Raw genomic sequence first — 25,602 nt, 5'->3', positions numbered from 1 at the left:
GCGTCGATCACATCCACGCCGAGCTCGGCCAGCTTACGAGCGATCAACAGCTTCTGCTCCGTCTGCATGGCGGCGCCGGGTGACTGTTCCCCGTCTCGGAGGGTCGTGTCGAAGACGCGTACGTAGTTCGGGTCGGAGATCCTGTTAGGTATGTATTCCGGACGACGGACGCGGCGGAGATGATTCGCCGCCGCCGACTGGTCGGCAGGAGACAGTTGTCGGAGAGGAGGAGGAGGTGGTGGTGATAGTGGTGGGTTTTAGCACTGAAGACGCCATTGATGAGAGAGAAAGAGAGAGAGAGAGAGAGTTGACGTCTTGACGAGTTAAGCGACAGTTGTATGTATGTTATTGGTGCGTAGATTTACTTATACACGTAAACATATAGATACATGTGAATCTCTATATACACATGTATGGTCAGTCCATAATTTGGAAAATTCACAGATGGTTGCTAAGTATTGGTTGAAACTTTTTCCTCCCACCAACGCTGAGCCGCCTCCGATTTAATTTGTAAGGCTGAAAACTCACCTTCTTTAAATGTACTATACACATATACATCCATACATGTGTATATATACACACATGAAATGTATGCATGGACATGGACATGCTGATGGTTATGTGAGATTCCAATATTTGGACGATTTCAAAGCCAATCGCATCACTTCCTTACATCGCAATCGCCATATATAATCTTCGTAGCAATGTATTTTAAATCTTAATAAATTTTGTTTTTATGGCAAAAGTAAACGATACCTATTAATTTTCATCTCATGACACTCTTAGTAAAGACCTTTACCGGTCGGACGTTCCATTTGAAATGTCGGTATCTATACCCGAATATGCTTGCCATTTGAAATTGAATAGTAATACCACGTCAATTGCCATTTTTAGTAAATATTTTATTTATGGAAAAAGTAAACGCTGCCTATTAATTTTCAAATTCAACGTGGGTTTTTTTTTTTTAAAATGGATAAGAATTTTCTTATAAGAAGGAAACAATAAACAAATACCACGAGCGGGTTTTTATTTAAAAAAGAAAAAGAAACGTGATTTGATTGGATACATTCATTTTTTTATTTTCAATCTAATTGAAATATCTCAGGGTTAGGCAAAAAAAAGGTCGAATTCAATAGAATTTTTTAAAAAATTGGGAAACGACGGAATGAAATAGCCACCACAATAATCAATTCAATAATTGGAAAGTTGTGGTCTCAATCTATTTGATTAACAAGACCCATGTCCATAATATTATTTTTTTAAAATAAATTTCATATATAATAACCTCATCAATAAATATCGACCGATATGCCCATTCCACATCTCTTCGGCGCACGCCACCCTCAGAGTTGTGCCAAAATTTTAAACGAAATATATATTATTAGATTTACATACAAAGCTAATTAGATAGTTTTATTGTATTCGTGAATTTTAAAGCTTGTCAAATTTTCAATAAAAAAATTAATTTAGGATATTGAATACCGTCGGGCCTGAATATATATGATTTAATAATTAAAAGTCTAAATCAAAGGGGGTGTTTTTTTGGCTCATTCGAAGTTTCTTCGTTCATTGTATAATTGTTTTTATTATATGATTTAATTAGTAGTTATTGGTTGTAGTATTTTATTTCTAAAAATCAATAATTATAAACGCAATATAAAATTATGTTTTATATATGTAGAGATGCACATATAATCAATTTGCATTCGAGATTCAAAGATTTGGGTTATCCATCTCGTAACTCATCTCAGCAACCGAAACAAAATAACAAACGACCACGACTTGTCAAAATTTCAACACAATATTTTATATTTATAATGCATAGACTGATATATATATATATATATACACATATGTATATAGTCGTCTCAACAAATTTAGGACGCGTACGATATAATTTACGATATTAAGTTATAAACTAATTTTTTTAAATTTATTTTTTAATTTAATTAAAATATATAAATAAATAAATAAAATAGAAAGTGATTAATAAATCTATAAATTTATCAATTTCTAACTCTATCTCTATATATTGAATTAAAAATGTAAACTTATAATTCAAATAAAAATGTTGTTGTTAATAACATGAAATAATAAAAATGAGAATAAATGATAATTTATATATAAAAATAATGAAACAAAAAATATAAATATTCAATATCTGAATAAAATTAATATTCAGATGTTAAATTATATAAAAATGATTATTAAAAAGTAAATTAAAAGATTGTGATAGAATTTTTTAATTTTATTTTAAAATAAAAAATTAAAACATTAAAATGGTAATAATATTCTATTCTCTTGAAGGTGGGTTCTGTGCAACCTCTCCACTTACACACCCTTGTGATGGCTTTGTATATATATCCAATACACACGTCACCAGGAACGTTATGCCACTTTTTTAGAAGAATAAATTATTAGAATTACATAAAAGACAATTTGGATACTTTTATTATATTTTAAAGACTGTCAATTTAATTAAAATTTTAATTAGGACATTGAATATTGTCGGGCGTGAATATATATGCTTTAAATTTTATGATACTATTATTAATACCTTTTTTTTATCGATCTGACATTCAGAGTTGAGTGTATAGCACTCGAATTTACATGCAATTTCTTATACGAGGCACATTGTTTTTTTTTTAAATAAATATTGCTTTTATAGGAATGAAAAATAGGGTAGACGTTTCAGAATTCGGTTTGAGAATCGGTTGGTTAGATTTTTATTAAGAAAATTTTAGTTTTTCCCAACAAATTTGCAGTTTTTCGTTTTTTAAATCGGTTTGATTCAATTTAGTTAGAAAATTCGGTTTTCTAAACAAATTACTGTTTAGAATTTTGGATCGGATACCGTACCATATTTTTCGGTTCGATACGATTCGTTTTTAAACTATGGTACCGAAAATGATAGCTATCCATTTTGAAATTGCAACTAATTGACAAAACTAAATAAGAACAAGAGAGAGAGAGAGAGAAATTCTGTGAACTGGTTTTATTTACAGCAAGGAAAACGTGATGTGATTGGATGTATTAATCATTACTTACAAAAAAAAAATTTAATTGAAATAAATATAATATCCCGAGGAATTGAAAAGAAGGGAATAAAAATAAAAATATGACTCCAATTCCACAAAAAGTATCGTTTTTTCTTTGAAATAATGACCACATTAATTAATTGAATAGTTGCAAAGATTTGGTCTTAATCTATTTAATTGCCACGACTCATGCTCATAGTCTTATTCAATTAGAAATCAACAACCTTATGATAAATTTCATATATAAATATAATAACCTAAATAAATATTGACCCTCTCTCTTCATTGCATGGACCCAAACACACGTCATCACGAGCGTTGCCACATTTTTTTATACCAAACAAAATTATTAGATTTGCATGGAGAACATTTTTAGGATACTTATATTTTTTTTTTATAACGGAGAATCCCTTTCTACTATCTACTAAACGCGCTGACTATATAAATTTCCGGTTTGGGAGCAGTCTTTATATATGGATAATATAAACCCAGAAATTATCTCCTCCCCACCATCCAGGAATCGAACACTCAACCTCAAAGTGGAATTACCTCCTACTTCAAACTTGACCACTCGTCCACGATATGTTGGATAGGATACGTATATTTTGTTAACGCTTGATAAATTTTCAAAACAAAGCATTTTAATTGAGGATATTAAATGTCTGAATATCTATAATATGATTTATTCATTGAAAATCTAAATGTAGGCGTTTTTAACATATGTTCAATTCAAAATTGTTCGTTCATTTCATACCAAAAAAAACAAAATTGTTCGTTAATTATATAATGGGTGAGTTTCATTAGATGGTTTAATTAGTAGCTGTCACATTTAAATTATAAAAGTCTATAACTAGAAAATTATGTCTGTGTAAATTATATAATGGTTGTAAATTATATCAATTATATTAATACAAATCACTTTTACCAAAAAAAAAAACTTTTGTATTGCAGGGAAAAAAGGTTTTAAATGTCTGACATAGACTGACTTATTATTGGGGCTTTATCAATATGGGTCAGAAAGATCATGGCCCATATAATTTTGCAACTTTAAGCCCATTTGTCTGAGGTGTTTTTGTCTGTTTCCTTATCTTGGAGATCTCTAGGGTTCTATAAAAACCCTAGCGCCTGAGAAGCATACTGCACTAAAACCCTAGTCCCTCTTCTTCTTCCTCTTTCTCTTCCAGCCGTCTTCGTGGTTACCGGAGAATCCTCAACAGAGGTATGGGAAGCGACGGTGAAGTAGAGAAGACTCCATTAAAGGAGAAGGAGAGGAAGGTTGTCTCTCTGGCGCCCATTGCCAAGCCCCTCGCTGGGAAGAAGCTCCAGAAACGCACTCTCAAGCTCATTCAAAAAGGTACGAATCCTAAGCATTCCTATTTGGAGGGATCGTCTGTCACTTACGGCAGGGACGTATGGTATAAGCTTGCTCAATATATCTATCTTCCGAGATTTGTTTTCCGTTTTACGGAAATGTTTGGAAATGTTTATGTTTTTCCTGCATTTCTCTCGGTTCTACATAGAGTTAGTTTGAATCCTAAGAGTTTATCCGTTCTGTATGTTTTCACTTGTTACATCGATCAACGGATTAACCCCTAATTGGTATTAGCTTTGTGTTCTGTTTCCAAGTTCATTTGCATTTCGGTGGAAATTTCTTACTGGAAGAATATTAGCAATTGTCGCCATCATGTAAATGCATTGCTTGGGATATGTGCTGATTTTAAGTTGTCTGTGAACTTTTGCAGCTGCTGCTCAGAAATGCTTAAAGAGAGGGGTCAAAGAAGTGGTTAAAAGCATAAGACGCGGAAACAGAGGGTTAGTTTTGCAACTAAACTAGTTATGTTTTCTCTGCACATTGGTGGTCGTTTTTGTTCGTGAGATCTGTGTACAATAAGCCGATGCTCTGGAACATAATCAATGAAGGTAGCATGGTAATGTGCACAGAAACTAATTATGGGTCAACATGTCTGCCCTCTCTGAGTCTATTTTTGGTTCTTTGATTAGGGGGCCTGGTTTAAATCCACATTCTCTTTTTTATGGGTTACAGTTTGAAATATAACTTTCTTCCTGTTACTGAAACTATAATGGATTCTTTCGAAGATTCAAAGTGTTTTTTGGTTTCTATATTGATTGTTTGGTTTGTTCTTGATTAAATTATGGCCCTGTCATGAGGATTCTGGTTATTTATATTCATGAGAGCTGTGCATAACGCCGATGCTCTGGATTAAACTTAATGAAGGTAGCATGTTCATGTGCACGAAGATCAAATCATCATGGGTCTGCTTGTGTGGTCTCTCTGAGTTCTTTCCTGAATCTTTGATTTGGGGCCTTGATTAGACCCACATTGTTGTATATTATGGGTACTCCTTTTTAAGTTATAAGCACTGAGAAAAACTGCCTTTGGTTCTTTCCTTAAAATCATATGTTTTATATGCGTTTCTGTTTTGTTGGATCTTGTGAATCTGTGTACAATAAGCCGATGCTCTGGAAAATAAGCGAATGAAGGTAGCATGGTAATGTGCACGGAAAATAAGTTGAGAATGGGTTGACATGTCTGCCCCCTCTGAGCTCCTTCTTGGTCCTTTGATTTGGGGGCCTGGTTTTAGACCCACATTCTATCTTTTTACATCTATTTTCTTCATTCGTTACACAAAAGGGTTATTAAATGGTGTATATCGTGTGAGTTTCTGATGAGATTGTTTTTTCTCCTTTTGTTGTAGATTATGCGTAATAGCAGGTAACATATCTCCGATCGATGTGATAACCCACCTTCCAATCTTGTGCGAGGAGGCCGAGGTTCCTTACGTTTATGTTCCGTCCAAAGAAGTAAGCTACACTTTTTCTCAGTTTTTTCTGTTATTCTTTTTTGTGAAATCCAGTCAAACATGTATGCATGTCTAAGATAGAAACTCTATCGCAGAGGCTTAAGCTATCATTATACCTCTTAACTCTACTATACTTTCAGTGAACATGTTTTATCTTGAAAAAGAAGCTGTATATATTTTGGTCGATTTGTTTGGATCAGCTCGGTTATTTGGTTATTAACCAAATCGGCCAACCCGAGTATGGTGTGAGATATTCAAAGGGCTCATTATGATCTGTATTGACTAATGTTGCGGAATTCAGGATCTTGCACAAGCGGGCGCCACAAAGCGACCAACGTGCTGTGTATTGGTCATGACAAAACCGATGAAGGGGCAGTTAGCGGCGGCGGACGAGGAGAAGCTCAAGTCTGAATACGACCAAGTCATTGGTGATGTCAAGGAGCTCGCTTCTTCCGTTATTTGATTTGATGATGTGTTTTTAATAACCCACTTAGCATCAGCAAGCGTTTTATGATATGATATGGTTGTCCACTTAAACGTCATCAATGTATAAGATGTTTTCCTTGCATTGTTTTTATTTTGGGCATTTAATTTAAGCTTTTTGTAGCTAAATGTAAATCTTGAATTTCTTGATATGGGGTTTGTTAAATGTTCGAGGCTGTTCAGCCCTATTGCTAGAAAGAATTAAATTTAAATGCAGAGAACGTTTATAATTAAGAAAAAATAAAATCAAGATCTGATAAATGCAGAGAACGGTATTTCAGCATTTACAGAGCATTTCCTCTTAGGCCCACCAAGAGTTTATTGTAATAATCAAACATCCATTGCATCAAAACTGTTCTTCCTTTGCTATATGGATTTTACATCATACCCTTTACTACACGTGTGATCAGTCTGACTACCACGGTACGACTAGCATGATGAGATAAATAACAATGATCATATTTATAAATATATATATAGAAAGATATGATTTGAAATCCATATAACAAAGTAAATGTATATGTACCCAATCAAAACACATGATAGCCACATAAATTTGAACAAAGCGGTGCGTATAATTATTAAAATAGGCCCAAAATCCCATGTCTCGGCCCATTTAGGATGACATTGGAGCCCAATAGTATCCAACTATAAATAAAGTGGATAATTTTGACTCCGTGTTTTTTTTTTTGTAATAAATATAACAAATATAATGTTTCTGCCTTCGCTTCCTTGTTTTGGAGAATCCAATCACAGGATGTCAAACGACTCCACGATGCCGCCTCCGTCTACTGACAGCAACTCCGACGCTGTCCAGCTGTCGGAAAATCCGCCATTTCCGCCTCATCTGAACACCTCCGATACCATCTCCGCTGGACGCGCCTCCTCACCACAACAAGCCGTGGTTCTCTCTCTCCCTCTCTCTCTGCTGAGTGGTCGCTGTTGCTGAGTACGATTTGAGCTCAGGGTTTTTTTTTCCCCCTTTTCAGACCGAGTTATCGAGCAGAAATGGAGTAGCAGATCGATTATCTGACGAAATTCCGGAATTACCTCAGTTCAGGTGATCTGTTTTAGGGTTCTGTTTCATCCGCGTTAGCCGTGCATTCTCTTCAGGAACTCGATTAAAGGGTCTTGAATTGAAACCCATTTCACGGATGTAAAAGTTATGCGTTTTCCCTGGCGTTTCGTTTAGCGTTCTTGACAGCAAGGCGTACGCTGATAAATACCGAAAGTATGAATCCGAATACACGCAGATGCTAATGGCAAAATACTTCTCCGTGAAGAATATCTACGGAGGTTACTTCCATCTTCCGTTGTTAATCTTGCAACGTTATGTTCGGTCTGAACTGAAGACGACGAAGTTCTCTTGCTGAATGTTGTGTTTCAGGGAACATCTTCGAGGAGAAAACGATGATAGGCGGTGAGACCATTATGTCTAGCAGGTGGTAATGTTAGATCAGTAGAAGCAAATGCGTTGATGTGATCGTGTTTAACCCTGATTCTTATGATCACGGGATTTATCTCTGATTTGGGTGAAGTTTTATAGGTGGCCTTGCACGCGGTCGTATGCCCAACCGATGCAGTGCTTTCATGAACAAAACAACAAAGACTCGGCTTACTCGGACAAACCCCCCGGCGAAATCTCCAATGGAGATGTTCAATCAGAGAAGAACAGTTGAGTAGCCTTCTTCCCGTGTTTAATGGTACTCTGTGTTAGAGAAGAGGAGAGTAGTTTGCTGAAGCAACCAAAAGCAATTGTAGATTTTCAATGTTAAAGAAATAAAAAAGTTCCGCCCGCTTAGTTGTTTTGCTTCTTACACCCAGAATGTGATGTGATGCAACTCCAAGTTACGGATGTGAGGTAGTGGGGGAGCCAGTAGGAGCTGATGAAACCTATATTGCATTTGTTGTATACATGTAAGCCCTGTTTTAGCAGCCACATATGTAGGGGGCTGTTGAATAATTTGCTAGATATATACACAATACAAATCATCTATACTACTACCGCTACATACCCAAGGTCTAGGCCGATTTGGACGTTTTACTTATCAAGTTTTGTGTGGTCGGAGGTTGTTTGATCTGTTTGAAGGTTCAGCTCTTTCGTGATTCATCTCCCGGCAGTTGATGTCCTCCAAGTTTCTAACGGGCGGTAGCATGTCCGCCGTTAGGATGTGAAAGGAGGAGACTTTCTCTTTGAGCTGAGCATTCTCTTGCAGGATCTGGTGGTTGCTCTCCAGTAAACTGATCACCTTTTCAGACAAGTGATGATTCCACATCACGAGCTGCTCAACTTGTAGCTGTAGCTCTTCGATCTGCTTCTTTTTGCGCATGCGTGACCTTCTGGCAGATTCCCGGTTAGATACCATTCTCCTTGCCCTCTTTTCGTCTACGATACTCTGTTGATGTCCATGGTTGTAGACGGTTTCTCGATTTGGATCTGCATTGGAGCGGTTATTGCTTAGAGTCGATGTGTCTGGGGACACAGAGTGCAACTGAGTATGGAACTCAGTGTCTGGTAGGAATAGCGAGTAGAGTTGATTGTTCTGAGATGGGTTTCCTTGGAGAAGATTGAAACAGTTAGAGGGACGGTCATTAGGTTCCATGTAGGTATCTAGACATCTGATTATCAAACTGATTTCAGACGCAGGAGAGAGAGAGAGAGAGAGAGAGAGAGAGAGAGAGAGAGAGTCTCATTTTATAGTAGAGAAAGGACATGTCTGGTAGGTTAACTTGAGATGTTGATGTTCTTTAATGACAGAACCCAATTTTACTTGCATGGAGACAAATGCATCACAACTTCTTTGGTTTCTTGTTCATTCTCTTCCTTCAAAATCTGAAAGCACCACTAATCCTAATGACGATTTTTTGACACAAATCTCACTTAGTTCCACCTCTTTGTCAAGAAAGATTACCTTTTTTTTTTTCCATTTAAAGATCGAATTTTTATGAATCTCTCCTGAGTTTGTTTCCATTACACTAAATGCTAATCCGACATCTGATTCGTCTGAAAAACATCACTCTTGGCATCTGGTGAATTTGGTCGGTGGATGCTAACGTGCACGGCTGAGCATTTTTACATTCATACATTCACCAGAAAGGCTAGGATTATTCATGTTTATGTATGCACACACATACATAGGATGGTGTATAAAAGTTGCATAACCAGAGAGGTTCAATAATAAAACACATCCGCATGCAAGATTATTCATTAATTTTTTCCTGAACAAGATTATGAATAAGTTGTTTTCGGGCATCTCTCTCTATTCAATACATTGGGTGTATGAATAGTTTCCAATGGTGAAAAAACTTAGGCAAGAGATCCATATGAATATAGATGCATAGATATTTCCCTCATATTCATCTATTGCTTACCCTTAAACAAATGTTCATCTTCCTTCACGCAATCTCTTTGAAACATCATCACTAATCTCTGCTTAATAGAACAAGCCCTGTTCCTTGTCCCGAGCCACGGAAGAAGGCATTCGGGATGGTATCTATGACTACAAGGCAATTGTGTAGCCTTGACTCCAACTCTCATCTCGCCCTTGCAAACCGCACAGAGCGCGTGATCATTCCCCACGTCCTCTTTGGTCAAAAGAACTGATGGAAGGTTTCTAACGAAAGCTCTGGAGGTTGGCCAAGAGCCGAGATGTTGCCCTCAGCGAACTGCCCAAACGGCATCTCAGTTGTTTGAATATAGTCAAGATAAAAAGCCAGATACCGATCCTCGTTGCTTTGCAACCCGGGATTAGCCTCGAGATTCTGAGAATTCAACAAGAGTTCCCACCCCAAACCCTCTGGCCTTTCATCACTAGCTGAATCCTCAAGTGTGATAACCGTTGAGACAGAGACGGAAGCCAAATTGTCACCATCATTATCGGCTTCGGCAAAAACGCTTAAAGCCTCTCTCTCATCCATTACACCACCATCGACTTCCTCCCACTCGAAATCCTCATTCGTCGCTCCGCGATCTTCCAATTGAAGTGATTCCCAACAAAGAATGGCATCATCTTCATCATCACCATCATCGTTCACATACACATCCTCCACATTCAATTGTGTTCCCCATATATTCCTCTCATTCTCATTCTCTAGGTCATCCTCACCATCATCAGAACCCGACTCGATTACACGAATATCAATCCGAGTCGATGCATCGCCGCTAGATTCCACCCTAAAAGCCCTCCTCTCTATGTAGAAATCGACATCATCATGTCCGACATAATCATCAGGGCTAAGATCAACACTAACATCAATATCACTATCGCCTATGTTTTCAACCAAAAATCCACCACCAGATTCTAATCCCAACACCGAATCCACCTCCAAACAATCCATATCCACACCGTAATTTCCCTCAATAAACCCAAAACCCGACTCGGACCTCAACTCCACAACCCCGTCATCATCGATGTCGTCGTGAGGAGTTACCTGAGATTGCTCAATGCGCTGGTGGGGCAGATCCATGCAGAAACTACGCCTGTCGAGAATATCAAGACCGTCGGAAGCAGGAACGACTGAATCGGAAACCAAAACGTCGCCGGCGGAGACTGCGGCGGGGGAAACTCGGTGCTCTATTTCGATGAATTCGATTTTAATTTGTATTGATAAAAATATTTATTTAAAAAAATCGATTATTTTTATTTGATTTGATTTCTTCAGATTTATAAAAGTTATAAACATTCGATATTTATTTTAAATTCTTTTCCATTATAGTTCTGGAATATTAAGCATGCTGGTTATTGTATGAATTGGTACTTGTCATGGAATGAGACGGGCTTACACTGGGCCTTTGTCTACTCACTTCTCGGCCCCAACTTCTACAATCATTACAATATATATATATATATAATGAAAATGAATAATATGATAAGAATATTTGTTAAATTATAGTAATAGCTAATAAGATTATTCAAAAGGCAAAACTAATTGAATTTACAGAGTATTTAAATAGAGAGGACATGTGTCCCTCATTGATTGGGCAGCGTCTCTTTCGTTTGAAAAAAAACAGAGAGAGAGAAGGCAAGCACGTCAGAGTGCCACGTCATCAAGTGAGAGAGAGAGAGAGAGAGAGAGAGAGGAGGGAAGAGACTCTTCATTCACACCTTTCGCTTTCACGTATTATCAATGACCCATAAAACCAAACGACAGGTCACTCCCGAAAGGACATCACATGCATCCTCCCATTTTTTTTTAAATTTTAATTATTATTATTATTATTAAAGCAAATTAAATACGGTGTGAATATTTATATTTCTGCTGATATTTTTGGGTATAAACAACATAAAATATAGGGTATTATCTTCTATTTAAAATCCTTGCCAGGTTTAAAAAAATATTTCCATGTCACTGAAAGTTAAAACTTTTACAAAAAAAAAAGGAAGTTAAAAAGACTTCATTCCGGAAATCCAAAAAGATAAATTACTTTTACATACAAAATATGTAATTACTGTTCGGCCCCCACAGGTTTGCCTTATCTGAGAGATTTCACCTCCGGGTACTGCTACGCAAGATTTATGGGACCCACGATACGGTAAAACTGAGGAACGAGGCACCCCACGTGACACCGTCACGAGAAAGAGAGGGGCCGCCAACCCCTCGGTCTCTTACAGGCACGTGCTCTCACGTCTCGTCCTACTTCTTCCCTGTTTGGCCCCACATTTTCCATAAATTACCATTTTCCCCACATCTTCCTTTCTGCCTTTTTATACCCCACTTTGCTTGAATTTTATTTTAGCGGTGTGGGAATCGGCCCGTTCGAATTTCGAATTGCAGCAAGTAACGAAAGTACTACGAGCTTATTATAGGAAAAGATCTATTATCCCTTTTGTATTATCAAAGCTAGCCACACCATTTTATTTTATTTTTTGTATATTATATATAGTAAAGATGCATTCAGAAATACAAAAAAAAGGATAGATAATTACTAAAGGATAAAATAATATAAAGTTTCTGCGTTGACTATTGTTTTAGAGTAGATAATTATACTTCTTTAAATTACAATGTTATCCCAAGTCACACCTTCAGAACTTTTTTTTAATATGAGTACCATTTTCATATTTTTTTTATTAGGAAAGAAAAAAGGTGGTTATAAAATTTATAGAAACGAAAATATTAAATCTTATTTTCGACGTACCATAATCTGAAAATAATAATTATTACCAAAATCACAGAGGGGTCGTCGTCTCTTAACCGCAAGAAAACTGTTAACGGAGACGTTAGGGATTCACGGCGTGAATGAGCTGCGGGCCCACCGCACGCGGGACGGCACGCAGTGTGGCAGATGAACGGCAGGGAATGGGCGCACGTGACCTGCTGCTCTCATCTCACGTGCTCTCTTCTCCGCCAACAACATTTCTCATTTTTATTTTCTTTTCATTTTTTTGTTATGTCATTGTCAATACATGTTTATATATATTTATATATTGGTTATTTTCATCGTACGTATAAAATGTATTATATGATTGTATGTGTTTACATATAAAATATATAAAGAATAATATGTATATGTGAATATATTTTTATAGCGAAACCATGTATTTAACAAATAACTATACTAAAGCAATAATGATATTAATATTTTATTTATCAAATTTGTATAAAATAATAACGATTATTGAATAGCAATTAAAATATATATTTTAATTGTATATTTTAAACAAAAATATCAAATAAGTATTTTTTGAAAATTTTGGCGAAAAAAGATGAATAATTATAATATTTAGTCAGCGTATCTATATAAAAAAAGAATGGTCGGTATATATATACATGTTAGAAAATAAATTTACACGAATTTTTCGATTTATGATCACTGATATTGTTCACCTTTTTTTTTTGGAAGATGACACGTAATGAGTACCAACTGTAAAATGTCACCACAAGACCCAGACTTGATTGAAAATTAAAACCGATTTAAAATTTTAAATATTTAAACCGGTTAACATCGATTAGATATTATTTTAGATTTGATGGTTTGAAGATTGAAAGTTTAAATCGATTTAAAATGTTAAATTTGTTCAAATTTTAAAACTGAGTTCCGGTTTGACGTAAGATTTCGAATTTAATGTCTATATATATTTTTCAATACCATTTTAATAAATTTATATATTTGCATAGAATTTTAGTTTCAATGCTGCGGATTAAGCTGCTTAACTGCCACGTGTTCGTACACTGCACCTTGGATCTTAATCTAACCTTAATCTGATATTTAATTTATCCCTTAATTAATTGATTATATTAGTTAATCCATCAGTTTTTTGCGTTAAGACGTTGAAAAAAAAAACTATACTTGTTAACTGATCCCTAAGAGGATTCCTGGGAGTAGGAATGTCCGCGTCGCAAGGAAATTTGCAGAAAAATATATTTTTTTTATTTCCAAATTTATTTTTTTGATAATCCAATTTTATCTTTTTTTCATGTTACAAGGAGAAATATATTATGCTTAGAGACAACCAAGCATCATTAACAAAAGGATTAAAGAGAAAGAAAGCTCATTAGGATGTGCTGTTACCGCCCCACATTTTTTTATGGTTTCTTAAAATGTGTCTGCGTCAATTTAACCTAAAATAATATGGATTTATGATTTTTTTTTTGTCATGGGAAACCCATATCCTACGACCTTTCGGGTCGGACACCGAACATCGCAACACCTCTCAATCCATGGGTCGGACGAGAACGACATCAGGACAGCATCGCGGACGTGAGAAAATCCACCGTCCTGTGCAATAGCCGGCAAACCACGCAAAACAGGTAAACCAGCCTCGTAAAACTGATTGGTTCAAGGGAAGTACTATACCTGGGATTCGAACACACAACCTCATAGAAGAAGGGGTTGTCATTAACCACTAGGCTGGAGAACTTCCTCAGATTTATGAATTTTCACATAACATATTTATTAATATGCTAAATTTTCTTCAAATGTTTGGTTTTGGTGATGACTCTAAAAATCCTAAATAAAGGGCATGTCTATTTTTAATTACCTTATTTTTTGCATGATTTGGCTCTTTCCATTGTTTATGTCGTAAAATGTAATCCCGAATAAACATAATCGACGTAATTTATATACGTATACATATTGTTGGAAATAAAATAAATCGAATCTAAAAATAATTGGATGAGAAATGCGTGTGGGCCCAACTTGGATGGTTTAAGTTTCAACGAAGGAGACCGGAGACGTGTCTTAGGTCGGTTCGGTCTCGCCCATAAGAGAAACAACCCCTCCTTAGTGGTTTTACTACGAATGTGCCCCTGCGCTGTTCCTATATTTTTTGTCACGTGAGATGTGGGGTCAATCACGTGGACCCCACTCTACCACCTAAAACGACATCGCATCTCTTCCTCGTCTCCAATTCTTTTGATTCGGACAAATTTCTTCTTTTGTTACTGTTGCTACTTACTTTTTTTGTTTCCTTTCAATTATTTTTTTCCCACGTTATTATATGTGCAATAGATAATGATATTATTAACCATCACGATCCAATAAATTTATCAATAAACTTTTATATCTTGTAATAATAAAAAATTATTCTTTGCTCGTTTTTACGGGTTTAAACCTAGAAAATGATCGGCAGAAAATTCATCCATGCATGACCAATAAGCTGTAACAATTATATTGTTTTGAAATAAATTGAGTGATCATATACATTATAACGTATTTTAATTCATCGTTAACTATAAAAATTTCTTGACACGATTTTTTTATTTAGAAGTTTTATATACGTCACAGATTTAGTAGACAACATAATACTGTGATTATTTATAATCGATATAATTTGAATCTTAAACTTAACGTTTCAGAAAGTATTAAATGTGATTAATGCGTTAGATATTTGAAAGTTACTGAATTAACAAAATCATATGCTTTATCAAAAATAACCAAGATCATATGAAATACTATTAAAAAATGTTGGTATTAATTTAATTAAGTAAATATTATTTAATGGAAAAGGAGAAAGCGTGTTTAGGGCATAAACCTAATAACTCACGGGACAGAGTGGAGAGCATGTGGGCGGATCGATGTTCTGTTTTTTTTTTTTTTTTTTGCTCTTTCCTTATTTGTGTAATACTGTTCCTCATGTGATCCCCAAGCCTAATCTCTTTTTCATTATATTCTTTTTTAAAATATATAAAAAAACGTTTATATATCATTTTCAAATATTACGTGGCATGCATGCTGGTTCCTTTTTGTTAGTAAAAACATATATAGGTTAGATATATCTACGTACGTGTGTTTGTATATATATATGTATGTGGTTACGTTCTTTGTATAAAATATACTTATTCGTGTTATGCAACAAAAACATAATTACATGTGAAATATACACATCTGCATATGTTCAATTAAATTAATCATGATTTTATTATTAATTATGTCACTCGATGATTATAATCCGTTTTGATTTCATGAGACAATATGTTTGTTAATGCATGGTATCACACAAAGGTTTGTTTCACCTATAAATGCCACACGTACATAAATAATCTCAATGTCACTAACATTAGTATTATTTATTTAATTTTTTTTATATAAATTTAATAAAAAAAAATAGTACCGCCAATAAAAACGATCAATGCCTCTATTTTTCATAATATTATTATCCCGTTAATAAAAATTTCTAAATTCGTTTCCATGTACGTAGATCTGTAGCCAAAAAAAAAAAAAATCAACCGGCGCTAATAAATACTAATTCACCTTCTTCTTCTTTTGTTGCACTTTCTTGTTCAATAACCAATAAGGATATTTGTCGGTCGAATAATTGAATCTCATCAATTAGAGAGTAAAAGGAATAGGCCAACACACACACACACACACACACACACACAAAAGAAATTAAAAGTACAAATTCATGAAGTATTGAATGCCATTATTGCTGCATTTGTCATGACCATACGAAAATTCTATAATTAATGCATACACTGATAAAAAAAATAAATAAATAAATGTATTATATGTTTTTGTCGTATATATATATATATATGCATACATACAGTATGCGAGCATATAAAATGCATGAATATGATGGTATGATCAAATTATTCACAAAGGTAGCTTGCATGTGGCCTTCACAGGTACGTACCATTGGAATTTAAATAAATGGCAATATAGACTATCTAGTCTTTCTTACCATAAATAAATAAATCAATGATAATTAAGAGGAGGAAATCGCGACAAGGGTTAGGCAAAACTGCGTCGTTTCAGGGCTAAATTGGGATCCGTGCCACTAATCATGAGTAGATCAAGCGAAATTTAATTTGATTTTACTCGGACCTCGGTTCTATTAAATCCTTGAGGGTCAACGGGTACATATTCTCAGGTCAAACCACTAGGCACTAGGTGATTTTGTCACCTGATCATCGTACGTACCACCTTCCTGCCCTCATTATTTTTATTTCATGAGAAAATTAATACTATCATTGATAATCACTCGACTCCGAATTCGTATTCAATATATATATATTAAAATTGAAAACCCCATTTTATACTTTTGGATTGCAAAAATTAAATTTAGTTGTTCCGAAACAAATATTTGGATATCAATAAAAATAAAAAATCATTGCACTATAATATCAAAAACAATTTCAGCAGATATTCAAATGCGAACTTTATAGAAAAAAATTAAAATAAATTTCCAATTTAATAAAATTATAAATACTTTTACATTTTTTATTAAAATAATAATTTTGTAAAATTTTAAAATTTTAGTATATTTTAATATTTTTTTAAAGTATATATAAATGACGTTGATTATATCGTCAAATCAAAATTCGAAGCCCATCTATGAATAATTTGGTTTATAAAATCAAAATCAAATCCAAATTATTGAGATATTGAAAAAACGAACAATTTTGTCCACTCTTATCCGCAAATTTGTTTATAATTTAAATATGATTGATTTATATACACTATTAATAATAATGAGTATTATATACCACAGATCATAACACTTACAAAATAGATATCACATCATGTACGTTATCGATTTATTCATAAATCAATGAAATAGGCTTATATATATATATATATATATATCCAAAATTCAAAATAAATGTTCAGCTGTAAGATATTAGGTCGGGATCGCCGAACACGATGCAGAACAAAAGTGCCCACCAAATAAACAATAAAACAAATATAAAAGTATTTATTTATTGTTGTTACTTTTTAGCGCCGCTAACTGGATAAACTCATTTTATCTTCAACTATGCAACTGGACAGACAGATCCCCAAACGCCGTCAACGTCCTAAGGTGACGCCGTTAGACTACGCCGTTTAGATGGGACTGTGTTGCTGCTGTAAAACGGGGAACGCAAAAACGACTGTATAAAAGATCTCCGCTCTCTCATCTCCTCCCAAACCGCGCAGAGAGAGAGAGAGAGAGAGAGAGAGAGAGAGAGATTCGGCAAGAGAAAGAGAGAACGCTTTCTCGCTCTAATTATCATCTCCGATCCCACTGAAGAGTCTCGTGGTACTTCGATTCGTCGGAATTCTATATTTTCTTTGCTTTTTTTTTTTTTCCATTTGGTGACGAAGAGATCCAAACTTCAAAGCAGAATTCTGGTGAGAAGGTAATTCTCGTGCTCCGTCTTAGCATTTGCTTCCTTTTTCTCTATATCTACCTGGATTTGATTCGGGGTTCTGCATTTGGACCTCCGCCTTGATGGTTTGACTTCAATTGTGCGTAATTCTGATGGTTTGAGATTTGAAATCTGCTGAATTATGGTTGAGCTCATGATTTTGTCTAAAATTGTGATGGCAGATCATTGGAATCTGAGAATTCCGACGGTTTTCAAATCATTCCTTCCGGGGGAGTTAGTTTTCTCGCTGAATCTCCTCCAGTTGCATGTTTTTCTGGGGATTTCGCAGAGAAAACGTTGCGTTGAGGCATAATTCTGAAAATTTCGAGCTGAATTCGAGTTGCTTAGGAGCTTTCTCAGGGAACAAGTTCCTGAGAAAGCATAATTCAACAGATAATATCGAGCTATTTTTCTTCCAAAAAGCATCAGAGACAAGATTCATCTCAGATCAACAGTACGGAGTTGCAGATCTGAGCAAATAGTTGCCGAATTTCGGAATCTGCACATCCGCGCAAGGAATTTCCCTAGAATTCCGAAGAAAAAACGAAGCGAGTGCGGAATTCTGAAATCCCCGCGCTGAATCATTGTGATTCAAAATTCAACAGAAAAACGTCGCGCCTGGTGTTTATGGAGCTTCCACAACCTCGTCCCTTCGAAACCGAAGGTATTACTATTTTCAGAGTTCCTCTGTTTTAGGGTTTCTGAAAATAATAAGATTTATTCATAGAAGAAAAAAAAAGAAAGAAGAAGAGGGTGATTATCTCTTGCGTTTTAACTTTTGACTTGGAAGATTTTCCACAGGGAGAAAACCGTCACGTGATTTTTTGTCGCTCTGCAGTCATTCAACCGCCCATCCAGATCCAAGGACTCCTCCTCAAGGTAATTTTTTTCATCATCATCATCATATTATTATTATTATTAAATAAAAGTAAGCCGGCCATAAAAAAAAAAAAGGAAAATAAGAGGAACATATTTAGGCATCGCGTTTTTTCGGTTGTGCGCGCGTGCATGTGAACTTAATACGAATCGTGGATCACGGGACAAGGATTTTGGGCCCTACTGGGCCCAGACTGTGGAAACCTGTAAAAAGGGACGTTGATGGATTTATCTTTTTTCTTTTGAATCAGAATAATCTTCATCAATCTTTGATGCTTTTTAATGACGAATCATGATGGCTCTGTTATGTTTCTGTATGCTTCAGATCTAGAATCGTACAAGATATACATATATATATATATATATATATATCTGTGTGTGTGTGTGTGGTGTGTGGTGTATACACACACAGACACCATTTCTGTACGGTTGTAATGTGGGCCTCATTACGCATTCCCACGTGTGATCTATTGTCTGAACAACGCAAACACCAAAGCTATCTTAGAAAAGGATTTGGATTTAGGGTAGTGTTTTGTTCGTATATACATCACTAGCGTCAGTTGTATGACTTGCAAATGGAATCACAATGTCAACTACTTAAACATGGTTATCTGCTTTGGTTGATGTCTGAGCAGGTGGATACCTGAAAACCCACGATTTTCTACGACCCTTGGAACATGTTGGGATAAGAGGTGGTGCTAAGGAGGAAACCAGCAGCGTCGACACTTCGGCATCCAAGGACCCGCAGCCGCCATCTTCCGTGGATCAGCACGTGCTCCCCGGAGGTATAGGGACATACACGATCAGCCACATTCCCTACTTTCATCAGAGGATTCCTAAACCGGAAGATTCACCAATGTTTACGTTGGCCCAAGCAAGCGGTTGTGAGAGAAACACCGACGAGAATTCCAACTGCAGCTCGCATGCAGCTAGTGGGTTCACTTTGTGGGACGAATCTGCAGGGAAGAAGGGAGGGAAAAAGAAGGAGAATGTTGAGGAGAGAGCAAGCTTGAGAGGTAATATGAAGAAAAAAAGACAGTAGTAATATCTTGTTTCATAGACATAGATTTGTCATATGCAAGTTTCCAAAGTGATACATCATATATGTATGGGATAGAGAACGTTGCAAGTTTTTTGGACACCATTCGGAGGTAAGTTTCTGATTTTCAGCAGATGCAGCAACAGCTATGGGGCAGTGGCCGGGGGCAGATCATAGGAACAGCTTCAGTTCTGGCTCTTCCTCTCAGTATGTCATCTCCTCCCATCTTTTACTAGATCAGTGTATTTGGTAATTTGTCTTGGGAATGCACGGGCTAACTGTGAGGTTTGTTCTGAATGTTATTACACAGGGTGTCTGGACTGAAGAGTCAGAGCTTCATGGACATGATACGGTCAGCAAAAGTGAATTCCCAGGACGATGATGAAGAAGAGTTGGTCATGAGGACAGAGAGCCCCTCCACTAGCCAGAAAGGTTAATGTATCGTATTTACCTACCGTCCACAACCACAAGCTACAAGTACCATCTGGCACTTTAAAGCCCGTAGCTTAATTTTGTACCAGCTGTCTTGTTTTGTTACAATATAATTATTCAGTTTGCTACTTGCTCAAGTTCCTTCCTTTGCTTGCAGTGGATTTGAGGGTAAAAGCAGACGGGGATCGAAAGCCAAACACGCCTAGGTCGAAACATTCTGCCACAGAGCAGCGGAGGAGGAGCAAGATCAATGACAGGTGAGTAGTCTCCATGGATGTATTCCTCGGGTCTTTTGCAAATAGAGTACTGCAGATTCTAACAAGTGTGTTATGAATGAATTTCCTCAGATTTCAGATGTTGAGACAACTGATCCCCAACAGCGACCAAAAGCGGGACAAGGCATCATTCTTGCTGGAGGCATGCATCTCTTTTGAAAATAAGATCATTCTTATAACATTGACAGGTTATTTTCCTCAAATTCTGAAACTTTTTCTTTTTACACAGGTGGTAGAGTATATTCAGTTCTTACAGGAGAAAGTAAACAAGCATGAAGGCTCATACTACCGCGGCTGGAACCCAGAGCCTGGGAAGCTAATGAATTGGGTAAATATCAGATTTTATTGCAATTTTCTCGATACAATGTAAAACCTGAAAGAGTTTTATTTGTAACAGAGAAACAGCCAACGGCTACCACCAGAAGGATCCGTTGCCTTTGCTCCCAAGTTAGAAGAGAAAAACAACATCCCAATGCCTCAAACCGTTATACCAAACGCGAAGGGCGGAAATGCGATGGATCCGCAATGTAGAGCGGGGAAGCCGTTTCCCGTTCTGACGGGCAGTCCGATATCTCAGTTCCCGACGAGAAACGTGTCCGAGCACAGACGGGATCAAACGCAGCCATGTGACGGCGTCCCGTCAGAAGGAGAAGGCGTTATTGAGAGTGGTAGCATTAGCATCGCCAGTGTTTACTCCCAAGGGTGAGGAGAAATGAGATTTCCATTCCGACAAGTTACAATTTTTTTTTTGGTAACATGGATTGTGTTGAGTTAGGTTGATGAAGAAGCTGACGCAAGCACTGGAGAGTTCGGGAGTGGACTTGACGCAAGCAAGCATCTCTGTCCAAATCGAGCTCCCCACACATTCCTCTCTTAAGGTTCCCCTCTCCTTCAAAAAAAAAACTTGAACTAAATACAAAAATTGATATGTAAATCTTTATAATTCTCATTATTACACTTACTGACCATTCTTATATGTCGTTTAAATGGTGTGGGGATAGGATGAGGAGGTGCGTCGGACACGACCAAGAACTGAAACAGACGACGACGGCGGTCATAAAAAACTCAAGACCGACATACACTAAAAAAAAACCCCACCACCGGTAACACTTTTGCATTATCCTTTCTTTATTTTATTTTTAATTTATCTCTTCTTGTGAGGATTATATGATTCATCAGTGGAAAAGCTTCCATGTTTTGGTGAAGCTTCTCCCTGTGTTAGGTTATGAGCTTCCCTTCTCTCCTGAGTTTACTTTTGAGTCGCTTTATTTCCTCCTTTTCTTTTCTTTTTTTTTTTAAATTTATTTCGATACTGTTTGTTTGGGCTCACTCCATTCATTTCTATCATGTATTTATTGTTTAACTTGTAAATACTTATTGGCCCAATTAGATTTAGTGTACGAACTAGACTCCAAATTAGTTGAAACAGTGAAACTACGATAATATATATATATATATATATATATATATAATACATTGAATTATATAATACCATTATTAATTTTTATGCAAGCGTTATCCATATGATTGACTTTCATCAAAAATTGATGCTATTAATTAAGATAATAATTAATCTAAAATTAATGTAGTTGAAATTAATCTACCGCAATGTGGGAGATGGGACCCGAATAACAAAACCGCAAGAAAATTAAAATTGATATATGATAATAGGACATTGGTAAAAAAAAAAAAATCTTCTTAGGTGATATATGAGATTCACAAACAGAATGCGAGATATAACCCCTTTGCACCAATGACAATGAGGAGGCCAAATGCAATTAATTGATCATAAAATTTCTTTCTCATAGGAAGTAAAAGCAACGATCAGATTTTCCTCGAGAGAAAAGGAAAGCCGTCGTGTCTCAGGTAAGGGTGGCTATTTCAGGTTTCGGTTATATTCGGATTCGATTTAATTATATTCGTGTTCGGTTATTTCGGTTATAGAAAAACTATAATCATTCGGTTTTTATATAAAATTTGGTTTGATTCGGTTCGGATTCAAATTTTTTGTTGTAAAAAACTCATTTTTTTTAAAAAAATATCGGTTTTTCGGTTATTTTTTAATCGGTTTGGTTCGGTTCAATTTCGGATTTTGTATGGTTTAAAGAATCATAACCGTTCGATTTTTATGTCAGACTCAATTCGATTACGGATATATCTTATTCGATTCAATTCGGTTCGATTATTCGGTTAATAACCAAAATGCTACCCTAGTCTATAAGTACATAACAAAAAAACACATACTTTCGACTCCAAGAAATGAGGAAAACCCCACGACAAAAAACGTAATATTTTTTTTTTTTGATAATCCGGAAGTTCACCGGGCCTTTGGCCCAACTACATTTTCCAGAGGACCGGGACAGCCCATGTGAAAATCCTTCCTCAACCAGGAATCGAACCGCCAACCTCTTAATGCTTTGCACCCGGCTGCTGACCACTCGCCCACAAGCTGTTGGGTCAAAAAACTGTTTATATGTATATTCAGACGGTTTTCGTGTTATATCATGCATATGCATATAGATGTGTGCAACTCGGTGCGATAAAACAGAGTCCCAAATATTTTGGGGCTATATTTTTTAGAAAAATAATTACATATATAATTATTAAAAACTATAATTATAGTGGAATAGTCATGGATAAAATCTTAATTGTTATCCTTTAACTCCTGAGTTTTTGTTAAATAAATAAAAAGATTTATTAAAAAATCAAAATCAAATATATAATAGAGTCGTTACATGTTAAAATTTATAAAGACTCATAATTACTAAAATATTTATTTTAAAAATAAAATTAATTAATTTTTATGGATTATTAAAATAATATAAAAATTCAAAAAGGAGACGTACAATTACGAACTGTTTGAAATACTATTCATAATTACATATATAATTATAAATTTACTCAAATTCTTTCTAAAAAATTCACGATTATTATCAATTTTTTATTTTTTATTTTTTAGATTATAATTATTTATATAGATATTTCATATTTTTCATAACAAAATTATATTTTAAAATTTAAAATTTAATATTTTATAATAAAATAATAATAAAAATAGATTTTTTTTTTAATTTTACATAGGTTCTGTCTATTTCATATTTTTCATGATAATGAAAAGAAATTTGAGATTTGACCAGAGGAGGACAGGAGACGGGCCTGTCGGGCCCAATAAGCATGGGCATGTGAAATCCGTTTCCCACTGCACAGTTCAGGTTTGACTATTGTTAAAGCCCAACTACCACGTGTAACTTTTCTGGTCAAGCACTATTATTATTATTATTATATTTTTACACGAATTGTTTAAAATATTTAAAATGTGACGAAATTTTAATTTGACATAAATGTATCAAATTGATACACGAAATACCCAATTTAACTGCAATTTTCTACACAATCCGAAAACGGTGTTAAATGTCCATTAATCGATGACATGGCATGCCACGTGGCGTTTGACATGGCACGCCATATGAAAAATTTTGTCATGTCAGCATTCCACGTCATATTTAAAAAAAAATCCGAAAAAATCTGAAAAAAATTTTAAAAAAATTGAAAAAAATATATATATCCTCATATATAAAAATATATATACTTCTATTTAAAAAATATATATACTTATATATATATTTATATCTATATACAAATACAAATATAAATATATATACTCCTATATAAAAATATATCTATATATATACAAAATAAAACATATACATATATATATACTAACATCTATACAAATATATATACATATACATACAAACAAATATATTTATATATATACACATACCATATATAAATACATATACACATATATAAGTATATATACATACATATATACATACAAAATAAAAAATATATATATACATATATGTTCATATCCACATACAAATACAAATATAAACATAAATACTCCTATGTATATATATATATATATATCTATATATATATATATAAATATATATACACGTATATATATATGTATATATATATCCACATACAAATACAAATATAAACATAAATACTCCTATGTATATATATATATACATAATAAAAAATATATAAGTATATATACATATATAGGAGTATGTATGTTTATATTTGTATTTGTATATAGATATGAATATATATGTATATATGTGTATTTTTTTACTTTTTATTTTTATTTTATTTTCATTTTTTTCAGTTTTTTTCGGATTTTTTATTTTGTTTTTTTAATCTGTTATTTATTTATTTTTTTTGTAATTTTTCGGATTTTTGTATTTTTTTTTTAAATTTGACATGGCATGCTGACATGACAAAATTTTTCATGTAGCGTGCCATGTCAGACGCTACGTGGCGTATCACGTCATCAGTTAACGGATATTTAACACCGTTTTCGGATTGTGTAGGAAATTACAGTTAAATTGGGTAGTTCGTGTATCAATTTGGTACATTTGATAATTTGGTGTAATTTTTTGTCAAATTAAAAGTTCGTGTAGGAAAAAGTTACATTTTAAACAATTCGTGTAGAAAAATATTTTCCTTATTTTTAATAAAAATGTGAAGTTGAGCTTGAAGTTTCCAACTCTAACTTCCAATTGTCCGTAAATCTCTTAAGGGGGCGATTAGTTACACTGCCACCATCCGCAAACGGAACGGTTGCGATTTCTGGCGTTGCAGGCGATTGAAAAACTTATTAGTTGAACCGCAATCAACCGCATCCGTAACCAAACTTGTGTTTTCTAATCGTAGTTTTCAATTTACGTTTTGACAGCGGTTTTCGGCGTTTTAAAAAAAAACTAAAATATCCTTATTAAAAATTATATAAAATACCAATATATATGATGACTTTATTTATTGTTATGATTTGATATTATTTTCTAGTATTATATTTTAATAAAAAATACAATAGTATAATCTTTAAGTTTAATGATGATTATTTTTAATAATTTATATAATAAAATTATTTTTATTTAAAAATAAATTAAATTGATAATATTTATATTTTAAATTTATTAAAAAAATAATTTTTATCAAATGATATTAAAAATATTTAATTTAAACTATTATAAAAAATGAGTTGGTCATGA

At 34.5% G+C, this 25,602-nt stretch overlaps 5 protein-coding genes across 11 annotated transcripts; 3 read left to right on the top strand and 2 right to left on the bottom strand.

Moving 5' to 3' along the window:
- The first annotated feature begins 4,169 nt into the window (after positions 1-4,169).
- On the top strand, positions 4,170-6,504 carry LOC104818364 (H/ACA ribonucleoprotein complex subunit 2-like protein). The gene is made up of 4 exons (XM_010547929.2): positions 4,170-4,392; positions 4,781-4,850; positions 5,756-5,861; positions 6,162-6,504. The coding sequence occupies exons 1-4, from the start codon at positions 4,260-4,262 to the stop codon at positions 6,321-6,323; spliced, it is 471 nt and encodes a 156-aa protein (XP_010546231.1). The 5' UTR covers positions 4,170-4,259; the 3' UTR covers positions 6,324-6,504.
- Positions 6,505-7,051: 547 nt separating this feature from the next.
- Positions 7,052-8,372, top strand: LOC104818362. 3 transcript variants are annotated; one of them, XM_010547926.1, is made up of 6 exons: positions 7,052-7,244; positions 7,333-7,403; positions 7,536-7,639; positions 7,731-7,785; positions 7,890-8,017; positions 8,168-8,372. In XM_010547926.1, the coding sequence occupies exons 1-6, from the start codon at positions 7,056-7,058 to the stop codon at positions 8,206-8,208; spliced, it is 588 nt and encodes a 195-aa protein (XP_010546228.1). In that variant the 5' UTR covers positions 7,052-7,055; the 3' UTR covers positions 8,209-8,372. The 3 variants fall into 3 exon arrangements, with proteins under 3 accessions (XP_010546228.1, XP_010546227.1, XP_010546229.1); XM_010547925.1 differs by having other exon boundaries at positions 7,052-7,247; XM_010547927.1 differs by having other exon boundaries at positions 7,052-7,247; positions 7,882-8,017.
- Positions 8,223-9,125, bottom strand: LOC104818363 (basic leucine zipper 43). The gene has a single exon (XM_010547928.2). The coding sequence runs from the start codon at positions 8,944-8,946 to the stop codon at positions 8,392-8,394; it is 555 nt and encodes a 184-aa protein (XP_010546230.1). The 5' UTR covers positions 8,947-9,125; the 3' UTR covers positions 8,223-8,391.
- Positions 9,126-9,519: 394 nt separating this feature from the next.
- On the bottom strand, positions 9,520-11,012 carry LOC104818361. The gene has a single exon (XM_010547924.1). The coding sequence runs from the start codon at positions 10,808-10,810 to the stop codon at positions 9,935-9,937; it is 876 nt and encodes a 291-aa protein (XP_010546226.1). The 5' UTR covers positions 10,811-11,012; the 3' UTR covers positions 9,520-9,934.
- A 6,670-nt stretch (positions 11,013-17,682) lies between these two features.
- On the top strand, positions 17,683-22,449 carry LOC104818360 (transcription factor BIM1). 5 transcript variants are annotated; one of them, XM_010547919.2, is made up of 13 exons: positions 17,683-17,905; positions 18,097-18,578; positions 18,716-18,793; positions 19,426-19,806; positions 19,961-20,036; positions 20,140-20,261; positions 20,419-20,518; positions 20,609-20,678; positions 20,766-20,864; positions 20,934-21,238; positions 21,312-21,414; positions 21,538-21,639; positions 22,345-22,449. In XM_010547919.2, exons 2-12 carry the CDS (start codon positions 18,542-18,544, stop codon positions 21,619-21,621), a joined length of 1,455 nt encoding a protein of 484 aa, XP_010546221.1. In that variant the 5' UTR covers positions 17,683-17,905; positions 18,097-18,541; the 3' UTR covers positions 21,622-21,639; positions 22,345-22,449. The 5 variants fall into 5 exon arrangements, with proteins under 5 accessions (XP_010546221.1, XP_010546225.1, XP_010546223.1 ...); XM_010547923.2 differs by lacking the exon at positions 22,345-22,449 and having other exon boundaries at positions 19,976-20,036; positions 21,538-21,979; XM_010547921.2 differs by lacking the exon at positions 22,345-22,449 and having other exon boundaries at positions 19,970-20,036; positions 21,538-21,979.
- Positions 22,450-25,602: the final 3,153 nt, after the last annotated feature.

The sequence above is a fragment of the Tarenaya hassleriana genome, unplaced genomic scaffold, assembly GCF_000463585.1.
Source record: "Tarenaya hassleriana unplaced genomic scaffold, ASM46358v1 Cleome29, whole genome shotgun sequence".
NCBI classification, from domain to species: Eukaryota; Viridiplantae; Streptophyta; class Magnoliopsida; order Brassicales; family Cleomaceae; genus Tarenaya; species Tarenaya hassleriana.
Note: the sequence above shows the minus strand (reverse complement) of the source record. Positions and strands in the feature narration are given on the sequence as shown.

Coding starts and splice junctions, on each gene's coding strand:
- LOC104818360 (XM_010547919.2), top strand. CDS start 18,542: ATGGAGCTTCCACAACCTCGTCCCTTCGAAACCGAAG. Junction 18,579..18,715: donor TCGTCCCTTCGAAACCGAAG/GTATTACTATTT, acceptor GATTTTCCACAG/GGAGAAAACCGTCACGTGAT. Junction 20,037..20,139: donor AGTTCTGGCTCTTCCTCTCA/GTATGTCATCTC, acceptor GTTATTACACAG/GGTGTCTGGACTGAAGAGTC.
- LOC104818363 (XM_010547928.2), bottom strand. CDS start 8,946: ATGGAACCTAATGACCGTCCCTCTAACTGTTTCAATCTTCTCCAAGGA.
- LOC104818361 (XM_010547924.1), bottom strand. CDS start 10,810: ATGGATCTGCCCCACCAGCGCATTGAGCAATCTCAGGTAACTCCTCAC.
- LOC104818364 (XM_010547929.2), top strand. CDS start 4,260: ATGGGAAGCGACGGTGAAGTAGAGAAGACTCCATTAAAGGAGAAGGAG. Junction 4,851..5,755: donor ATAAGACGCGGAAACAGAGG/GTTAGTTTTGCA, acceptor CTTTTGTTGTAG/ATTATGCGTAATAGCAGGTA. Junction 5,862..6,161: donor TTTATGTTCCGTCCAAAGAA/GTAAGCTACACT, acceptor TGCGGAATTCAG/GATCTTGCACAAGCGGGCGC.
- LOC104818362 (XM_010547925.1), top strand. CDS start 7,056: ATGTTTCTGCCTTCGCTTCCTTGTTTTGGAGAATCCAATCACAGGATG. Junction 7,640..7,730: donor CGTGAAGAATATCTACGGAG/GTTACTTCCATC, acceptor GTTGTGTTTCAG/GGAACATCTTCGAGGAGAAA. Junction 8,018..8,167: donor TGTTCAATCAGAGAAGAACA/GTTGAGTAGCCT, acceptor TCTTACACCCAG/AATGTGATGTGATGCAACTC.